This window comes from Silurus aristotelis, assembly GCF_946808225.1.
Source record: "Silurus aristotelis genome assembly, chromosome: 25".
Taxonomy (NCBI): domain Eukaryota; kingdom Metazoa; phylum Chordata; class Actinopteri; order Siluriformes; family Siluridae; genus Silurus; species Silurus aristotelis.
The window spans coordinates 9,473,815-9,495,477 of record NC_139598.1 but is presented as its reverse complement, the minus strand read 5'-3'; the positions used below and the strand labels follow the sequence as shown (position 1 = coordinate 9,495,477).

Sequence of the window (21,663 nt, the reverse complement as noted above, 5' to 3'; positions counted from 1 at the left end):
ACTACCTGCATGTCTTCTCTCACCACATCCATGAACCTCCTCCTAGGTCTTCCTCTTTTCCTCCTTCCTGGTGGCTCCATCCTCAGCATTCTCCTACCAATATAACTCATGTCCCTCCTCTGCACATGTCCAAACCATCTCAATCTCGCCTCCCTCACCTTGTCACCAAAACGTCCAACATGCGCTGTCCCTCTAATAAACTCATTTCTAATCCTCGTCACTCCCAATGAAAACCTTAACATCTTCAGCTCTGCTACCTCCAGCTCCACCTCCTGCCTTTTACTCAATGCCACTGTCTCTAAACCATACAACATCGCAGGTCTCACCACAGTCCTATAAACTTTTCCTTTCATTCTTGCAGATACCATACTATCACAAATCACTCCTGTCACTCTTCTCCACCCACTCCACCCTGCCTGCACTCTTTTCTTTACTTCCCTAACACACTCTCCATTACTTTGCACTGTTGACCCCAGGTACCTGAACTCCTCCACCTTCTCCACCTCTTCTCCCTGCAACCGCACCACTCCACTGCCCTTTCTCTCATTCACACACATGTACTCTGTTTTACTCCTACTGACTTTCATTCCCCTCCTCTCCAGCGCATATCCCCACCTCTCCAGGCTCTTCTCAACCTGCTCACTACTCTCACCACAAATCACAATATCATCCGCAAACATCATAGTCCAGGGAGACTCCTGTCTGACCTCGTCCGTTAACCTGTCCATCACCACTGCAAACAGAAAAGGGCTCAGGGCCGATCCTTGATGCAGTCTGTCCTTCCTACCGCACACTTCACTGCTGTCACACTGTCCTCATAGATGTCCTGCACCACCCTCACATACTTCTCTGACACACCTGACTTTCTCATACAATACCACAACTCCTCTCTTGGCACTCTGTCGTACGCTTTCTCTAAATCCACAAATACACAATGCAGCTCCTTCTGTCCTTTTCTATACTTCTCCATCAACGTTCTCAAAGCAAATAAGGCATCTGTGGTGCTCTTCCTCGGCATAAAACCATACTGTTGCTCACAGATGGTCACCTCTTCTCTCAGCCTGGCTTCCACTACTCTTTCCCATAACTTCATGGTGTGACTGATCAACTTAATTCCCCTGTAGTTACTGCAGCTCTGCACGTCTCCCTTATGCTGAAAGATCGGTACCAGCACACTCCTTCTCCATTCCTCAGGCATCCTCTCACCTTCCAAAATCTTGTTTAAACAATCTGGTTAAAAACTCCACTGCCATCTCTCCTAAACATCTCCATGCTTCTACCGGTATGTCATCTGGTCCAACCGACTTTCCACTCTTCATCCTCTTAATCGCTGCTCTCACTTCCTCCTTACTAATCCTATCCACTTCCTGCTTTACTAACTCCACATCATCCAACCTTTTCTTTCTCTCATTTTCCTCGTTCATCAGCTGCTCAAAATACTCCCTCCATCTTCTCAACACACTCTCCTCACTAGTCAACACATTTCCATCTCCATCCTTTATTGCTCTAACCTGCAACACATCCCTCCCAGCTCGATCTCTCTGCCTGGCCAATCGGTACAAATCCTTTTCTCCTTCCTTAGTGTTCAACCTCTCATACAGCTCCTCGTATGCCTTTTCCTTCGCATTCGCCACATCCCTCTTTACCTGCTGCCGCATCTCCTTGTACTCCTGCCTACTTTCCTCATCACCCTGTGGATCCCACTTCTGTTTTGTTAACTTCTTTCCCCTTATGCTCTCCTGCACTTCCTCATTCCACCACCACGTCTCTTTCTCTTCCTTTCTATTTCCAGATGTCACACCAAGTACCTTTCTAGCTGCCTCCCTCATCACTCCTGCAGTAGTTTCCCAATCATCCAGCACCTCTTCACCACCACCGAGCCTCTGTCTGACCTCTTCCCTGAACCTCACACTACAGTCTTCCTCCTTCAGTTTCCACCATCTTATTCGCCTTTCAGTCCTTACTCTCCTCCTCTTCTTCTTCACCTCCAAAACCATCCTACAGACCACCATCCGATGCTGTCTAGCTACACTCTCCTCTGCCAACACCTTACAGTCTCCAATCTCCTTCAGGTTGCATCTCCTTCATAGAACATAATCCACCAGTGTTTTTGTAATAAGTATTTTTGTGTACTTGTTTGCTTACTGTTTAGGGAACGCTGCAATAAATAATTGCTTATCATTTTCAGAAATTGTAGTGACTCTTTCCTCAAGTGAACAAGTATGTTGATTTATTCTTATTCAGGTTTTAAATATAATAATAATAATAATAATAATAATAATAATAATAATAATAATAATAAACATTTAAATAGATTTTACACACTGATAGCAATATTATATTGCACATCACATCATTTGATCAGTTAATGCATATTGCTCACAGATTCCTTTTCTTGAATTTTCTTCTGTGTTGTGTAGCTCTAATGCAACCCACACACAATTTACTATCTGTTAAGGAGCTTATTGATGGTAGGTTTAATGGACATAATGTTTCTTGACTTAATACAAATATAAATAGTATACACACTAATCTTTCTCTTGCCAGAAAGGGCAACTATTTGGTCTACATTTTAAGAAATAGAACAGAAAAGGTGAAATGAATTTAAGTTGTAAATTGCAGCTTTATTGGCAGGGTTTTAAATTAGGCTTTATGTTACTAATTATGTTTGTTTGATGTCTTTTGTCCTCTGGTAGACTAGCATACCACCATTTGTGAATTCTAAAGCATTGTGTATATGGTATATGATCCATAGGGTCATGGAGAGGACCTTGTAAATGATCAAGCACTTGGTGTTGATGATGACTATAATTATCTGTTTCATTCTTTTGACATAGAACTTTTGATTTAAAAATGAGTCAGAATTCAAAAACCATTTGGACACTGCTGCCATTTGTACTTACAGAAGTAAGTAGATTACAAAATAGCATACCAAGTTTGGATTGAATAGATATGTCCTTAATACATATAACATCTTAAGTTTTGTTATGCTTGCATTTTTACTTTCATGTAATATCAAGTCGTCAATCAAGTTTATTTCTATAGCGCTTTTCACAACAGACATTGTCTCAAAACAGCTTTACAGAAATCAACAGTCAAGGTGAATGGTGTGCATTTATCCCTGATGAGCATGCCTCCCTGATGAGCAAGTCAAACAGATGACTGTGGCAAGGAAAAACTCCCTTAGATGTTATGAGGAAGAAACCTTGAGAGGAACCAGACTCAAAAGGGAACCCATCCTCATTTGGGTGACATCAAGAGTTTGATCATAAATCTTTCAACAATACAGAACACTGGAGAGTGAGAACTAACATGAGTACTGGAGTATAAGATTATAGGTAAATGTTCTTTCTACAGTCTTTGGTATAAAGGTAGCTCAACATTTGTGATCATCAAAGATCCAGCAACATCTTCTCCATGCCAGAGCCTTTAAACACTCCAGGAGGTCCAATGTCAAAACTCCACACATGTAATGGGATCCAATTGGCACTGGTATGTCTCTAGATGGTTCGGGATGTTTGCGAGTTCGGCAATTAGCGTAGCTGCTGTTCATGATATTAACAGCACAAGTTGATAATGTGCATGTGATCAGATGTTCTGGAGCACAAGGTTATGATGTGAGCCGTGTTATGTGTAGGCTTTGCTTAAAAGATATGTTTTTATATTGTGCACTTAAACTGGGAGAGTGTGTCTGAGCCCCGAACACTCTCAGGAAGACTATTCCAAAGTTTGGGAGCTAAATGTGAAAATGCTCTACCGCCTTTAGTGGACTTTGCTATTCTAGGAACTACTAGAAGCCCAGAGTTTTGTGACGGATTGTAGCGTGTTAAAAGACTGGAGAGATACATAGGAGCCAAACTATTTAATGCTTTATAAGTGAGTAGCAGTAGTTTGTAGTCTATTAGAAACTTAACAGGAAGCCAATGCAGGAAAGATAAGATTATAGACTCAAGATAAGAGAAATTATAATAATTGGAGACTATTCTGAACAAAGTGGCCCTAAGTCAAAAAAGAAATATGTTATTATACATAGAGCTTGTGCTCTTTATAGATCATGCAGAATGCACACTGTGCATAAAACAGCACATCTAAGATGGCTCAAAATTAATAATTTAATATATTAAATATTTACCTTTATTGTGTTTATTTATTGTAAATATTTGAGAATAAATGTGAATAGAGAGCGATAAGTGAATGTGAACACTTTCCACCAGTAAAAAATAAATAAATTTAAATGGGCACTAAAAAAGAAGAGTAGTATTCTCAACCTATACAAACACTTGTGCACCCACACAAGATTATGTGAGAATCTTTTGTCAATATATCTGGTCAGTTTCTTCCCACTCCATTAATAGAAAGATGTCAAAATTATTTTTTGAGTCTCTGTTTCTTCTTTTCCTTTTCTGGCTATCCCCCTTACCTTTTTTATTTAATATATTATTATTAACATTATACAATTCTTGTTTATTTATTCTGAACATATCTTAAAATAATGTTGCTAGAGGATTTACCTTATAAAAGACATTTTGGCATGTGATGATACAGAGACTGTGATGCTGATAATTAAAGTGAGAAGTCTTTTCACTTATTATAAACAGAAAAACATAGTTTATAATTGTAGAGGTCAGTGGTGTGTCTGTCATTGAGAGATTTGTAGCCTATCCTGGGAATTATGGGTGCTACCTGATACCTGCAAAGGAAAAACTTAATTCAGTTGCATAACAGAAAATGGTTTATGCATGCCTTAAGATATTTAGGAAACAATTAAATGTTTAAAATGCATTTATAACATTGAAAATGAATGGCTTAAAAAGACAAAAAAAATTATTGAAGAAGTTTATTCTGTTGTTTGACTTTGATGTTTCATTTTCTACTGACTTTCAACTTGCTTTTGTCACTCAAGCGTATAATTTATGTTAAATTGATTTGCCTAATGTGCTTAAAATAAGAATCTTTTTTCCTTGGGAGCAGTCTGAATTGTGGTATTTTAAACCTGGTTAATCGCCTCTCTTTCTCTGAGTGAGGATTATGGACAAGCCCACATGAAGAGAATACTCTTTCCCTCTCACAGCTAATTGGGTATGGGACACCATCAAAGTGAGGAATGAAGTCTAATATGAAATTCTACATTTATTTTTGGCACTGACCAGAGGTGATGAATGCATTCCATTGTGAAGTTCTTTTTGGTATATGAAGACATCTCTTTTGTTTCCTGGAATTTACTTAAGAGCTATAAGCTCATTTCTATACGTCTCATTTGACATTATGTAGTCTTTCATGAACAATGTGTATTTTTTTTACCTTCACATTCTCAGGGACATTTGTTCTTCTCCCCTTAAGCTTAGCAGCAAACAGGAATGCATAATAATAGAGTGCAAAATGGGACTGAAGGCAGATAACCAGGGTCAAAAGAAACAGTTGTAAGTGGCAGTGGACATATCAGGGCATTGATATGGGGAAAATACTAATGGTCTTGATTAATGCTTTAGCTGTGCTTGGAAAGGCAGGGAAATAGATATTTGCTTGCTATTTTCTGCCTAAATTGTACCCTTTTTGCCCCTTTTCTCCTTCTTTTATTCCTCACCTGTCTTGGAGTTCTAATCTTTTTCTTCTTTTTATGCCCTTTCTGGATTGCCTAGGGATTGATGTTTGGTGAACTGGGGAGTTCAAACACTCGCAGACATGTAGAGCCAATGCACCCAAGTGTCAGAGGCCAGTCAATAACAGACATAAAGGACTCACTGCATGTTTTCACTTTCCCTCTTGCCCTCTTTTGCTTCTTTCTGAATGGACAGACACCGCTGGATAGTGTAATGTTAAAGAAATAGAGCTGACTTTGGGGCTCTATCCATCTGTTCTTTGTTTCTCCGACAGGCTGTCAGTGCAAGCCTCTGTTCTCCACCTTGGTTTGAAATCGATTACTGGTATGACCTAGGTAGCTTGAGTGTATTTCATGCTTTTTAAACTGAAATAATCCAAAACATAATTTTAAGAAAATGTTTATTTAGTATTTACCTTGTCTGCTGGTAGGATGTTGTTCATAACTGAGTTTAAATATTTATGTTGATGTAAGAAAACTGGACGTTTTGGCAAAGAGGGAAATTTTTCTGTTTTTTTTTGCTTGCAGATGCAGTTTTGTGAAGATCGTGTTTAGAAATGCCAGAGCCTCCCAACCCTTTCTTTATAACGCACATGCTTAATACAACATTGTTAAACCATTCACTTGAGACATAAGCCTTTAGATCCTGAATAGATATGTTGTAAGAAACAACCTGCTTTATCTCATAACTTATTAAAATAACACATTATTAAACATGCTTTGATGCATTTGAACTTGTGTGAATATCATTCAGATCCAGGATAAATATCTATAATGACTGTAATCAAGAATCTGTAATTTAGCCAAAGATGACTTTCGAACATAGGAATTCCTGTACATAAAAACTTACAAGAGGAAACCTTTGGATATTTGCTTTATTCGTATCTATATTATATTGTAGTATAATTGTGGATTCATACAGAACTCTATAGACATTTCAAATTCATTACTGGGAAGGTTTTTGGTTGTATTGTTCACCAATTGACAAACCGGTAATGTAAATTACGGAGTTCTTCTTTTAATGACACAGTAACTGAATTTTCATAAGCATGCAGCTAGTCCTAAAACCTTGAAACTTGGTTCCCTTTCAGGAAATCCAGCTGCGTCAAAACGAGTGTTAACGCTCTGAAATAATGTGTGTAATCAGTCAAAAATTGGACGCTGGCCAGCACCGGTGGGGTAACGTCACGACCAGGAGTACAAAACGCATGAGTGAGGGCAGAGGCAGCTTCTGTCTGTTCACAAAGCGCTCTGTGTATTTGTGTTGTCTGTCAGATTGTTTGACAAAAAAAAACCAAAAACATAATTAAAGCAAGCAAAAAATGTAAGCACACTTTCCGGCTGTGGCTCCTCTCTGCCCCCGCTATATCATGGGGGGGATACGCACAGCACAGGTTCAAGATGCTGACCCTCAAGCAGATCATGCAGATCCGAGGACTGGTTTGTCACAGTAGATCTAAAGAGTGCGTACTTTCATGTATCCATCCTACCTTCTACAAAATGTGAAGGTACCAATCATCGATGTAGTCAGGGCAATTGGCAGTCTGGCATCGAGATGTCGTTCTCCCCCACATGAAGGCGTTGGGGTTTCAGCTGAACGCTGGAAAGAGTGTTTTCTCCGTGTCACCCGGAGGCTCAGGCCCCCGGTACAACCTAGAGTGCCGGGGTGGAACCTGGCCATTGTTTTAGGGGCTATGTCTGAGCCCCCCTTCGAGCCAATAGCCGAGGCATCTTGGTGGCACCTTTTAATCAAAACCGTGTTCTTGTTGGCCATCTGCTCTATCAAGAGGGTAGGGGACCTGCAGGCCCTTTCTGTGGCCCCCTCCTTCCTGGAGTTTACCCTGGGTATGGCCAATGCCTTTCTGTCCCCCCGGTACGGGTTACAACCCCAAGGTGCCTCGGTCATCCCACGACCCGTTAGATTACAGGCATTCTATCCTCCTCTGTTCCAGGCCCCAGACCAGCAGAAACTGGTGATTTTATGATTCAACCTGGCTCTGTCCGGTGCGCGCACCTACGACACCTACGTCCACAGGACAGGTGCATGGACAAGGACCAATCAGCTGCTCGTCTGCTACTGTCCTCCCAAGAGAGTCCTCCCTGCTAATAAGCAGACTTTAAGCAGGTTGATTGTTGATGCTATCACATCATCTTATAAGTCCTCTGGTCTCCCTGCTCCCTTCAGGGCAGTCAGGAGTGTGGCTGCCTCAAAATCTTGGTCCTCTGGAGTTTCCCTCCAAGACATATGTAACGCTGCGGGTTGGTCCACCCCACTGACCTTTGTGTGGTTCTTTAACGCAGTGCCACTTCTGGCCCCTCAGTCCACCTCTAGCTGTGTTGACAGACACACACTAGGCAGGGACTGGTCAGTCTGGTGTGATTGGACACTCATTCCCAAAGCGTTTTGACGCAGCTTGAGTTCCTGAAAGGGAACGTCTCTAGGTTACTGAGGGAATGAGACGCTGTGTCTTTATGCCACACCTCCGGTGTCCCTGCAGCGCTTCCTTCTCCCTTACAGAAGCTGCCCTGACTAATATGCATTTTATACTTCTGGTCGTGACGTCACCCCACCAGTGACAGCCAGCGTCCTATTTTGACTGATTATACACATTATTTCAGAGCGTGAACACTCGGGCACGTTCCCAAAGTGTTTCGACGCAGCGTTTCGGTTACATACATAACGTTCTTGGTTCATGTCTTTTAAAGGTTCTTGCTGTTCTTGACCCTAACAGTAAGCTTTGATGGTAATGTTTCCACAAAAAAATGAAATCAAAAGCTTAACTTTTTTAACACACCTCACTGACCATTGTTATTTTCTTAGGTGGAACTTATATGTGTTCAAGCTTAGATGTGGAACTAAGGAATGCGCAGTCACCATGGAAACACAGTCCCAGGCCAGCTCAACAGCAGAGAAGAAAAAAAGGGTGGAGACAATTATGGCAACCAAGAGATTCTCCCAGAATCGAACTGAGATCAGTGAGAAGGCTGTGACTTCAAGCACAACATCCAAAGGTACTGAGAGCCTGATCATATTATCAAACCTGAGATTCACCTCTTACATTTCTAAACTAATTTCAACTGATCTAAAGCTCATATAAAAAATTTAGTACAGCCTTACTGACCCTCATTCAAGTGCTGCTATAAATTAACTTTATAGTAATTAACTATATACATATATATTACTATTAACTTTATATAATTTTTGCTACTTATTTATGGTTCCCTCTTAGGAGGATATCTATGCTCATTACAATGTTATGACAGACTTTTCATCTAACCATAAGAAATGTTTAATTATTAAAGCAATATTAAGGTGATGAATAAACTAACCACAACAGGTTTTTTTTTTTAAAAAAAGAACCCACATTATTAATATTCTCTGGAATGGTATTTTAGGTCGGTCGGGCCGCAACTTTTTAAAAATTTTGATAATAGATTAATCTAACGTGTTGGTAAGTTGTGAAGAGGTAAGTCTCTAGAATATAGAATTAATTAAATTTTGTATAATACTTAAATGATATATGCGTTAATTAAACATGCAAAAATTGAAAACAAGCATTTAAATGTAGTAAATCCGCAGTAAATCATGTTTGAAACAGACAAGTTACTGTTGTAGTAGAGAAAATACTATAAAAAGAGAATGGAATGAGAAACTCAGCAAGCTAAAGGCTTAATTAAAAAAATTAATTGGTGTACAAATGCATAAGCATTCACTGAAAAACACAACAGTGACTAAAATAGCATTGTTTACTGATGCTCTTATTTCCTGCTTTTGTATTTAGTGTTTGTTTGTACTGTTTTAATTGAATCCATCACTATGTTGCGAGCGAGGTGATTGCACAACCTGATGCTCTTGAGTCATGCCAGAACAGATCCAGTGCGACTGTCCCAAACTTACCCCCCCCCCCAAAAAAACAAAACAAAAAAAACCTATAAATTGCACACACTCACACACAGATTGTTGATTACTTACACCAAAAAGTAATGCGTTAGTTTTAAAAATAACTTTTTAGTTACTTTTTTAAAGAACATTCTTTAATGTTCCTATTAATGCCCTTTTAATGCATTAGGTTCTATACAATCACAAAACTCAGTCATTTTTAAACACTTATTTTATTTAAGTCAGACCAGCACAAACTGAATATATCACAAGGATTTCTGAAATAAATAACAAAACAAGCTGAACAATATATCCAGAATCAAAAACTAAAGTGGCTTCTGCATCATAAAAGCTGTTGCGCCCTTAAAAATGTTCTTTTTACAGCTTAAGTATGAAAACTATCAACAATGTACAACATAACACTGGGTTAGCTTCTAGCTTCATCGAGGCATGGATTTTCTGGAGGTGCTTCGACAGATTGGAGTTGTTGCTATCGCAGTAGATACGACCTTCGAACCAGAAAGACACAGCTTACATTTGACTAAAAAGTTTTTGTCTTTATGCTCAACTAAAGTAAAATAATGAGCATATTTACTCTTTGAGAAACACGTCTTGCTCTCGCCTTGACTCGCCATTACTGCCGCACATACTTGAATAAGCGGAAACACGCCCACAGTGCGTCTTCTTCGTGTTTACAGTGGTTCTCATCCACCAATCCTACAATGTGTCACTGCTGTAAACAGGTTAGACTGTAGGCTACACTTAAGCCAAAATTAATTAATTAAAAAAAGTTACGGACAACGCACCATACGGTAACGGTAACGGAGTTACTTTATTAAAAAAGTAATGGGTTACAGTATTAGTTACTGTCAAAAGTAACTGTGTTATAGTAACGGGTTATTGCCCAACACTGTGTGCGTATATATATATATATATATACATATATATATATATATATATATATATATATATATATATATATATATATACACACGCACGCACGCACGCACCCACGCACACACACACACACACAAAAGTACAATTATAAAAGATATTTGATATAGTGACAAAATTCTAGCATTTTGATTACACTGAAAATTGTGTCACTGTTCATGCTGTCTCATTGTATAGATATGTAAATTTGTTTTGATTCATGTCTTGGCTCTATCCACATCTTGCGATGTGACTTATCCTTTACATGTTTTAACTTCTTTAACTTTGTATTTACAGCATATTCTGAAAGTATGCAGATTTCCTTTTTTCCTCATTAATCTACACTTAGTACCCTATATTAACAAAGTGACAACAGAAATCTAGAAATGTCTGTAAACGTTTCAAAATAATAAAAAAAATCCCAGAAATATTACATGTACCTAAGTATTTATAACCTTTGCAATAACACTTGAAAATTAGCTTAGGTGTCTCTTATTTCTTTTAATCATTGCTGAGATATTTGTACACCTTGACTAGAGACTAACTGTAGAAAGGTTTATTGATTGGACATGATATTGAAAGGCACACACGGTGCTTTTGAAGGCCTCACAGCTGACAACATATTAGAGCAAAGCCCAAGCCAAAGAAACTCAAAGAAACTCCCTGTATAGCTCAGAAACAGGATTGTTGCAGACCTGGTAAGGCTACAAAATTGCTGCAGCAATGAAGATTCCCAAGAATAGTAATAGGAAAAAGTTCCAGAAGGACAACAATCACTCCACTGATCTGGGCTTTATAAGTGGCTAGACAGAAGTTTCTCCTCAGTGCAAAACTCATGGAAGTCTGCTTGGAGTTTGCCAACAGGCACTTAAAAGACTCTCAGACAGTGTAGAACAAGATTCTTGGTTTCATGACACCAGAGATTGAAATTTTTTGCCTCAATTCAAGATGTTATGTCAGGAGGAATCAGGCACTGCTAATCACCTGCCCAAACCCATTCCAAAGGTGAAGCATGATGGTGGCAGCATCGTGTTGTGTTATTTGTTTTTTTTCTGCAGCAGGCATCTGGCAGCTGGCTGGGGGTTGAGGGAAAGCTGAATGGAGTACAGAGTACAGTACAGAGTTATTCTCAACCTGTTGCACAGTGTTCAGGACCTCGGCCTGGGTTCACCTTCCTTCAAGACAACAACCCTAAGCACACAGCCAGGACAATACAGAAGTGGCTTAGTGACAACTCTCTGATTGTTTTAGAGTGAACATCTCTGGAAAGATCTGAAAGTGATTGTTCACCGACAGTCCCTATCCAAGAATGGCAAAAAATCCCGAAATCCAGGAGTGCAAAGCTGCATCATACCCAAAAAGACTTAAGGTTGTAATTGTTGCCAAAGGTTCTTTAACTAAGTACTAAGTAAACAATCTGAATACTTATACATGTGATATTTAGGGGGTTTATTTTATTTTAAACTTTACAGACTTTTTAAGAATTCTGTTGTCACTTTGTCATTATGGGGTACAAATAGAGTGTAGATTAATGAAAATAAATTGTATGGTTTACAAATCTCATCCATCCATATTCTATTCACAGTAAAACAATTAAACGTTTAAACGGAGAATATATTCAATTTTAAGGAAAAAAATAAGCTCATTTTGATTTAGATGGCTGGAACAGGTTAAAAATTGGAATTGGAATAGGGCCATGTTTACCACTGCATAGCATCATGTCTTCTGTCTATATACATCCGGGAAATGAGGAGACCAGTTGCTGAGGTTTGGGGAGAGGAATGTTGTCCTATATGTGTCTGATACAGGATTCTAGCTGCTCAACAGTTCTTGTCCTTTGTTGTATTTTTCATGTCAAGATGATCCAGATATTCATATAATTCAATTCAATTAAATTTTTATTTGGATAGTGCTTTTAACAATGGACATTGTCTCAAAGCAGCTTTACAAAGATAACATGGTTAGAAAGAATAAATAAGATTGTTCTTTATAAGTGTACGTTTGTCTCTAATGAGCAAGCTGGTGGCAACTGTGGCAAGAAAAAACTTGTTGATGGCATAAGGAAGAAACCTTGAGAGGAACCAAACTCAACAGGGAACCCATCCTCAAACCTGAGTAAACGCGTGAGGGGACGACAGCATACAAATATCCCAGTTCAAAAAGATGATGAACTGGGAACTTGATTAAACAAAAATCAACCTCAACTTGAACACTGTTCCATAACTGTGTTGCTTTATAAGAGAAAGATCTGCCCCTTGCTGTAGTCTTCATTATTTGAGGTACCAACAAATGGCCTGCACCTTTTGATCCAAGTAGGTGTTGGGGATGATAATGGTACAGAAGTTCACTCAGATACTGCAGCGCAAAACCATTGAAGTGCTTTATGTCAGTATTAGTATTTTATAATCAATGCAAGATTTAGACTGTAGACTGTAGACTGATTAAAACAGGGTAAAGACTCTTGCACTTGATGACAGTAGTTTGATCTAGATGTAACAAAAGCATGAACAAGTTTTTCTGCATCCTGTAATGACATCATATTTCTATTTTCAGCAGTATTACTAAGGTAAACAAAGGCTTTCCTGGTAAAATTATTCAGATGAGCCTTAAAGGACAGACTAGGGTCAATAATCACTCCAAGGCTTCTGACTGCTGTACACACTGAGACTGAAAGACGATCCAGAGATGCCAGGTAATCAGAAAGTTTACTTCTAGCTGCATGTGGTCCTAGTAAAAGTACTTCAGTCTGAGTTGAGTAGAAGGAAGTTATCAAGCAGTGGTGGGCTGTGCATTTGGTACCTGGGCCTTCAGTGAGGACTTACCTGTCTTAATCCACCTCTGAATACCACCACTATGACGTCACGATAATAGAAACAATTAATACTATACAAAAATGCAATATAACAACGCGTGGCATTACAGAGAGAGAGGCATTTGGAGGGTGAATATCGTTTTACCAAAGCAAGAAACCCAGTTAAGACAACTCCAAACCTCTACACTACAACCGCAACTGTGCACCTACATTATCTGGAGCAGTTCAAAATCAATGTTTGTCTTAACAACATGACAAAAACATAAACATTTAAATAAAATACAACCTACTCACCAGAGATGCATACTCAGAATTTGCACCGCTCCTCAGAGGGTGTAATCCAGTGGTACCACTCGTATTCACTGTTCTGGAAGTGGTGAACAAACCCTTTTCCCGGGCTGAGACAAGCTAGCTAGCTTCGGGGTTGGCCGACCTCTCCTCACGATGTCTAGCTTTTCTTAATAATTTATTTTTAAGTGTGTCCAAAACCAAATAAAATTTGCCGGAGTCGGGGGAATGCTAACTCCACCTAGGGCATCCACACTTTCCCTGCAGAACCTAGACTGCTCTCACACTCTCTACTTCTCTCTAGACTCTGGATGCGCCTCTCTAATGCTAAAATCTTCTCTGTCAAAGAGCAAACTAGCTTACACTTCTCACAGATAAAATTATCACTAACAACGGAGAAAAACTGACTAAACATGTCACACTTCAGACACTGAATGAACTGGATGTTCGCCATAGTAGAGAAATTACGTACCTTAATGTTACTGTAGTGTGTGTTCGTAGTTCTGGTGGGAATGTCCTCCACTCACTGCTTTCAATCTCTCAAACAGGGAATAAAGCGCTCTTCCAAAAGCAAAAAGCGATTTGATTTTGATATTTTAGTTCAGGGTATTTTAATATTTTAATTCAGGGTAATCATGTATAAAAATGATAAAGCCACTTACTGAGATTAACTATCTTTAATTTAGACAACAATTCTAAGCTTATAGAAGCTGCTTGTTGAGGAGTGCATAGGGGATTTTTATTTTGAACAAATTCACTAATGCTGGGTTGTTTCTTTCTGTAAAAAATAAACAAACAAACAAACAGCATTTGAGTATGCAAGGTGAAGCAATTTGTGTAAATCAACATTTGTATTGTATTTTACAGATGGCAAGTTGACAACTATGCTTAAAAAAATCTATATAAAATATAACACAACATTGTTTTGACAATTTTTGTTAAAAAATATTTTGTTAATTTGTGAAAATATAAAAATTTTTTGTAGAATTTTGTTTTAATGTAGTAAAGCTGTAGTCAATCACGCTTGAAATCAAATAAGTTACTCTTGTAGTAGACAAATGCTATAAAAAGAGAATTGAACAGAAAAATGCATCAAGCTAACAGGCTTAAAAAAAGAGAAAAAATATGCATTGGTCTACAAATGCATAAGCATTCGCTGAAAACCAAAACAGTGACTGAAAATGTAATCGTTTATTGCTGCTGTTATTTGCTGTTTTCAGATTTAGTGTTTGTTTGCACGGTTTTAGTTGAATCCATCACTAATTCGTGAGTGAGCTGATTGCACAACTGCATGTTTGTGAGTCACGACAGAACAGATGTAGTATATACAGTTTCTGCTTACCGTGCTGATGTTTCACCTTCATCCGTGACACCAGTATGTTTTCTTTTCGCATGCTTGTGTATGACTGTGGTACTTCCATCACACACAAGCTATGCATAACTTGCAGGTACAGTTTTCTTTGTTGCGTTTAATATAAAATGCTCCCATGCCTTGGATGACCTGCTGCTGGTTGACCCTGTACTGTCCTCATTTTCGCATGCAGCTGTGATATCTTGCTGTCACACTAAACCGAATCTTGAACAGTCCAATTAATCGATAACGGCATTCGTTGACAACGAATTTCATTATCAAATATTATTGATTTTATCGTTTAGTTGTTGCAGCCCTACTGTCTTCATCTGTTGTAAGTACATTGTGCATTATTTATAAGTATGGGTATTCAAATGCTGATTTTTTTTCATACATGCTTATTATTAAGTGCACAGGCAGTTGTTCACAATAAATCCAGTTTTGTTATCTCTATATGAGAACTTGAAAAAAAAAAAACTTCAATTTTTGTGATTTCACTATTCGTAAAATATTATATTTGTTGTTAAAAAGGGTAAGCACTTTGCAGGTTGGGGCCTAAGTGTAATGACCATTGCCTCAACTTATTCTTCCACAAATGTTCACCAGTTTCACCAACATACAGTCTGAAATCTGACACAAATAAGTAAATTAATCTTACACCGTGTAAGTACATGAAAGGCACTGACTTAGTGAATAAACATGACATATTTGATGCCCTGTTCAATTTTGTCTCTGTGGTCAATGTTATCCAGAATGTTGGACACTGTGAGGAGTGCATAGACTCATGTTTGTGATAAAATCTAAACAGTATAGACTATATTAAACAAATATATTTGAATAGTATAGATTATATTAAACAAAATAATAAAAATTTTATTAGAGGGCATGTAGGACGTTTTGGAGACAAGGTGAGTGAGGCGAGATTGAGATGGTTTGGACATGTGCAGAGGAGGGACACGTGTGATATTTTGGTAGGAGAATTCTGAGGATGGAGTCACCAGGAAGGTGGAAAAGAGGAAGGCCTAAGGATGAGGTTTACGGATGTGGTTAGGAAAGACATGCAGGTAGTTGGTTTGAAAGAGGCAGATGTAGAGGACAGGGGGGTATGGAGACAGATGATCCGTTGTGGCGACCCCTAATGGGAAAAGCTGAAAGCAAAATAAGAAGAATAAAAACAACTTTAAGAAACAACATTAATAACAATATTTAGTACCGTAATTTCCAGACTATAAAGCGCACCCATATATAAACCGCAGCCACTGAATTTTACAAATATTTTTATTTTGAACATAAATAAGTCTATAAGCCGCAGGTGTCTACACTGAAACTAATGAACTTTAAACAGGCTTTAACGAAAGACACGTTACACACGGTGTAACGGGTGAAATATGTTGCGCTTCCTTTAGGAGCATAGCGGTATTTTGGAAATAGCATGCCACTGCATTTTTCCAGTATTACTGCATGTGTGCAACACGAGGATTATGTCCTTATTATTTTCTGATGCTCATTTCTAAGTTTCTTTCACTAACCTTTTAACTAAAAAATAAAAAAGCACGAGTTTTGGAAACTCGTCTGTGCTTATATGATTTCTGTTAGCGAGCTCTCCCTTAACCCAGACTCAACGCGTTACAACGGCTTGTATCTAAACAGTAGCCGACCAAGAAAGTCATTGTTCACTGTCTTCCTCCTTCCTTTCACAACTATTTATCTTGGGAGTTTATCTTTTGGCATCTTTTATCTTTGGCCGTTCGGAAATTTCATTGGTCTAATGTTATGGGGTTCAGTTTTTTGGCTTGAAGTTTGTGAAACCGGGAAAAACCCAGGAAAAATTCATAAATAAGCCGCTTCGTTGTTTAAGCTGCGGGGTTCAAAACGTGGGAAAAAAAGTAGCGGCTTATAGTCCGAAAAATACGGTACACATTATACCTGCAGAAGTAGTGACTTGTGTAGACCTTAGCTATATTCATTTGACTAATAATTCGAACATTGTTCCTTTTTTTTAATTATTAGACTTTCATTATACCGGTTATCCTAATTTGCTTTTTATTCTAGGCTGTCTGAAATTAGTTTTAAAAGTATCATTGGGCCATGCTTTGGTATGATTTTACATATATTTGTGTATGTGTTTTAATGACTACCTGTCTGCTGTTTTTCTGGGTTGTAGTCCTATTAAGAGCTTCTAGTGATATGGCAAAAATGCAGGAACAAAGTTTTTTTGACTTTATTACCTATTATCATTGCTATTTTATTTATTCCATAAAACTGTATAGGGAACAATGACTATACATTGTAAAATCATCAAATTTGGTAGAAAGGGGTACATCTACTATAAAAGCGAATACAATGACAATGATTTTGTAGTGCACCATTGTGTTGTTATAGTGCACCATTTTGCAAATTAGCCTAGCTCCTAGACATAAAGCCATACAGACAAAATATTTGGTTCTGTAGATTTAAAAAAAAAAAAAAAAAATTCTCATGAACAATTAACCCACTTCATTTTGGAGCTAACTTTTATAATATGTGATAGCTACATTTGCAAACAATTCCAAGGATTTTCTCCCCAACTTCTCCCAAACAATTGGTGTTCTAAACTGTTGTTAAGATTATTTGTTATATATGGTATTGCATCCACATGCTAGTTAATCCATTCTGAGATGAAGCTTTCAAGATTTTCAAGATTTCAAGATGCAGATTTCAAGGTGGCTAAAATGTATTATACTAAAAGAGTTGATTTAAATAGCTACGTGTGTTCTTATTAGGGTTTATGTTCTGTTTCCACCCATGTCATGAATTTAGTGCATTTAGTTTCTCTAATGTGTCCTTCATACTTGCACTTTTATGATTTTGGGTTTCAAATTTTTGGATTGCCAAAATCTCAATAATGTCTGGGGAAAAGTTCAAGGAATATGATCTTAAATTGCACTTATATCCTGCCATACCACATAGTCCATACAGAAAAAAATATTCGGTTTTGTAGATTTAAATCAAACAAAATTCTTAAGAACTATGAACCCACTTTATTTTGGATCTAACTTATAGTATGTGAAAGTTACATTTGTAAACAAGTGCAAGGATTTTATGATTTATAATTTTACCTTTATTACATGACAGAATTATTTGGCTGTAAAATGGATGCAGCAGGCTAGAACACAATGACCACCATTCCAGCTCCAAAATCAGTGCAGTTTACACAGTGAATCCTCATGTTGTATCAACTGTTTATAACTGAGAACAAGAGCAATCAAAAAACTATAACCATTCATTTATTTCATTCATAATATTAAATGTATTATATTTAATTGATAAAACTAATTAAATGGCAGCCTTCCATGTGAACCTTTAATGTCCCATAGTATTTGTTTGCCCAAATTAATAATGAAACTTTTTTAAACAGCTCTTGCAGAAAGTGAAATGAAATTATATTTCAGTTTTGGTTTCTCAGTAATATGACAACGGTGTAATTTTATTCTTACTGAACTGATAAATATAGTTGCTATTAGAGAACAGGATCAAACAAAAAATTGTAAAATATCATCCATAAATAAATAAAAATGTAATTGCAAGTTGCTGTGGTATAAAATAAATTCTAAACTAAGATGTTAAGAGTAACTTCTTATCTGAAGTAACCAAAGTTTCCCTCAGTTTTAGCCCCAGCACCTGGCTTCGACAGCCCCTGTAAACACACAAAAATGATTAGATTGTTAGTAGCAGAAAAGTTGATTTGGTATCGTAGAGTAATTAAATAAAAAACAATAAATTATTACTCTATTCCATTGTTTGTGACACACATGAAATATCTAATTTCCTATTTCACATCCCATTCTTTGTCATTTTTTGTTAGTTAATAGATAAATAGATAGATGACAATAATAATATAGTGCATTACTTAAGATTTACTTATCTATTTTACTCACAATATAACTCATAGATAAAGTGAATGATTCAGGATACAATGTTTTACAACGTTTAATTAAATTGTAAAGTGAAATTTAAGAGTGGTATGAGTTTGATATCACACAGGTGCTCAAGGAATGCCAGGCGCTCTAAATGCTCATGCTTCTGGTAAAACAAAATGAAAAGGATCTGTTATAAAAATTGCTTGCACATTGGCAGACAGTATTTTAATACAGTTCTTTAAAATATAGCTTTTTTTGCTTTGTTTTATGCGCATTATAAGCATGGATGCTTTACCTGCACGAATGACCAGTATTCAGCATAAACTGATAACTACAAAAATAGCAATACATCCCGAACTAAAATAGTGCCAGTAGATATATTCAGTTCTCCATCTCGCCTTTTCTTTCTGCCTTTATTTCTAAAAGGTCACAGAGACCAACTGCGCCACTACAATGGCCTGATTGGTACTCTGCCACATGAGAATTCACCATGCAGGTAGACCACAAAGTCCCCTGATTCTTTTGTTACTTCTAGAAAGAGAGCTACAGAGAGAGGCCATCAGGGAGGCAGTAGGGAAAAAGACTTTACTCCTATAAACTGAAATAAGAAATAATTAGTAGCGAAATAGAGTTTAGAATTTTTGTGGCTAACAAGTTAGTGAAATGTTAAGCGAAACAGAGTAACAGTTGACAAAACGAGCTGGAGGGATGAAAAAGAATGCATGCAAGTGCTTTTGCAAGGTTCTGGATTTAGCACACAAAAATTGCCCCAGTATATTTTGGTGTGATGCATGCAGAAGTTTTATCTATATGGTCAAATGTATTTTTAAACACATATGAGACAGGAAAAGAATGAGTGTTTGAGATGGAGAGGGCCCTCTCATGCTCTAGCCAGCCATTTAAATGATCGAATAAAGCAAATAGAGGGTAATGTCACCAGACAGGAATAAAGTTCATGTAAGCAGCACAGGCGGAAAGTAATTTCCAGATAGCGTGTCGTGGCCCAGCTTTGTGCCTCAGATAAGGGTTCATTTCAGACATCTGCGCTCCTGCCGCCCCTATTCTCACACACACCTGTGATAACAGCTTGTGGAGCCTAATTGAAAATGTGGTTCAGAATGGATTTTCACTCTCCCTGTTGCACGCTCTCTCTCTCTCTCTCTCTCTCTCTCTCTCTCTCTCTCTCTCAGTGCAACTTTTTTTACTTCATATTTTTTGCTCTCTGGCTCTTTGCTTTCCAGTTTGAAGTTGTTACTCTTGTGGGAGGAAAATGTTGAATGAATCCAGAGGATAGGGTAGGGTGTGTGTGTGTGTGTGTGTGTGTGTGTGTGACTGGGAGAGAGAGAGCGAGGGGAGGGGGGGGGGGGGTAAGGATCATTGCTCACAGACATGTCAGTGAAGTGGCAGGCATGTGATCAGTCTTATTAATGAAATCATTGATCACTTGAAGGGACTTACAGTCAACAAGTTCTGCACAGTTTTTCTATTTTCGCTTTTTGCTATTTCCTCTATAAACACACCGAAAACTCTCTCTCTCTCTCTCTCTCTCTCTCTCTCTCTCTCTCTCTCTCTCTCTCTCTCTCTCACACACACACACACACACACACACACACACACACACACACACACACACACACACACACACATCACTTTCTACTTTCTACACGTCTTACAGTCAACCACCAAAATTACTAGATGACATGTGATGTCAGTCTGACAAATGTACGGTGGCCGAGAAGTGCAAAACACATTAACAAATCCGAAAACAAATGAACAAATTCAAAAACAAATTAACAAATCAAAAAACAACTTAACAAATTCAAAAACAAAACTACAAATCTGAAAACAAATTTACAAATCCAAAAACAAATTAAAAAATCCGAAAACACAACAACAAAATTCAGACAGAATGGAATGGTGAATGGAAACTTACCAATCATTGGACGAGACACCTGTCATTCACCTGTATATCTTTAATAACAAGTGTCTCGTCCAATGATCTGTAAGTTTCCATTCACAAACTATACCTACCTTTTCCGGTTTGTCTAAATCGTTGCACGAAACACATTACAAACCCAATTTGTTTTCGGATTTGTTGTTTTGTTTTTGAATTTGTTAATTTATTTTTGGATTTGTTCATTTGTTTTTGGATTTGTTCATTTGTTTTCGGATTTGCTATTTTGGTTTTGCATTTGTTAATTGTTTTCGGATTTGTTAATGTGTTTTGCACTTCTTGGCCACCGTACAAATGACAGTATCTCACAAAAGTGAGTACACTCCTAACATTTTAGCAACCATTTTAGTATATCTTCTCAAGGAACAAAACTCTAGAAATAAACGTGATATATTTTAGAGTAGTCCATGTGCAGGTTGTATAGCAGTATAGATTTACTGTCCTCTAAAAATAGCAATGAAATAGCTGGCAACATAAGTGAGTATACCACTAAGTAATAACAGCTATACAAAGCCACATGTAAATAATCATGTCCATGTTTTTTTCTGCTTTACAGGACCATACAAATGTCTGTGTCTTGTATTAGAGCAGTTTGCATTTGGTGCTTTAAGTACATTTCTCTCGTTCTGACCACTGGATGTTCAACATGGCACCTCATGGCAAAGAACTCTGAGGATTTAAGAATTAGAATTGTTGCTCTCTGCAAAAATGGCCTAGACTATAAGAAGATCGGTAACACCGTGAAACTGAGTTACAGTACAGTGGCCAGTTTCATACAGAGATTTTCCAAGACGGGTTCCACGCAAAACAGGCCTCACAGGGGGTCGATCAAAGAAGTTGAGTCCTTGTGCTGTTCGCCAGGTGCAGAAGCTGCTTCAAAAAACAGACCTTATGAATCCATACACCGCACACTGCAACAAGTCGGTTTACATGACTATTGTCCAAGA

At 37.8% G+C, this 21,663-nt stretch overlaps 1 protein-coding gene across 6 annotated transcripts in view; it reads left to right on the top strand.

The window, feature by feature from the left end:
- The window catches only part of gli3 (GLI family zinc finger 3), a 165,102-nt gene that overhangs the window by 24,712 nt on the left and 118,727 nt on the right, over window positions 1-21,663 (top strand). For 5 of the 6 annotated variants that reach the window (XM_083529800.1, XM_083529802.1, XM_083529801.1 and 2 more), the window contains exon 2: window positions 8,421-8,611. In XM_083529800.1, coding sequence (XP_083385926.1) covers window positions 8,476-8,611 — 136 coding nt within the window. In that variant the 5' untranslated portion in view covers window positions 8,421-8,475. Of the gene's footprint in view, window positions 1-8,420; window positions 8,612-21,663 lie in introns of those variants that run through there. The other variant, XM_083529804.1, reaches the window with a different exon arrangement.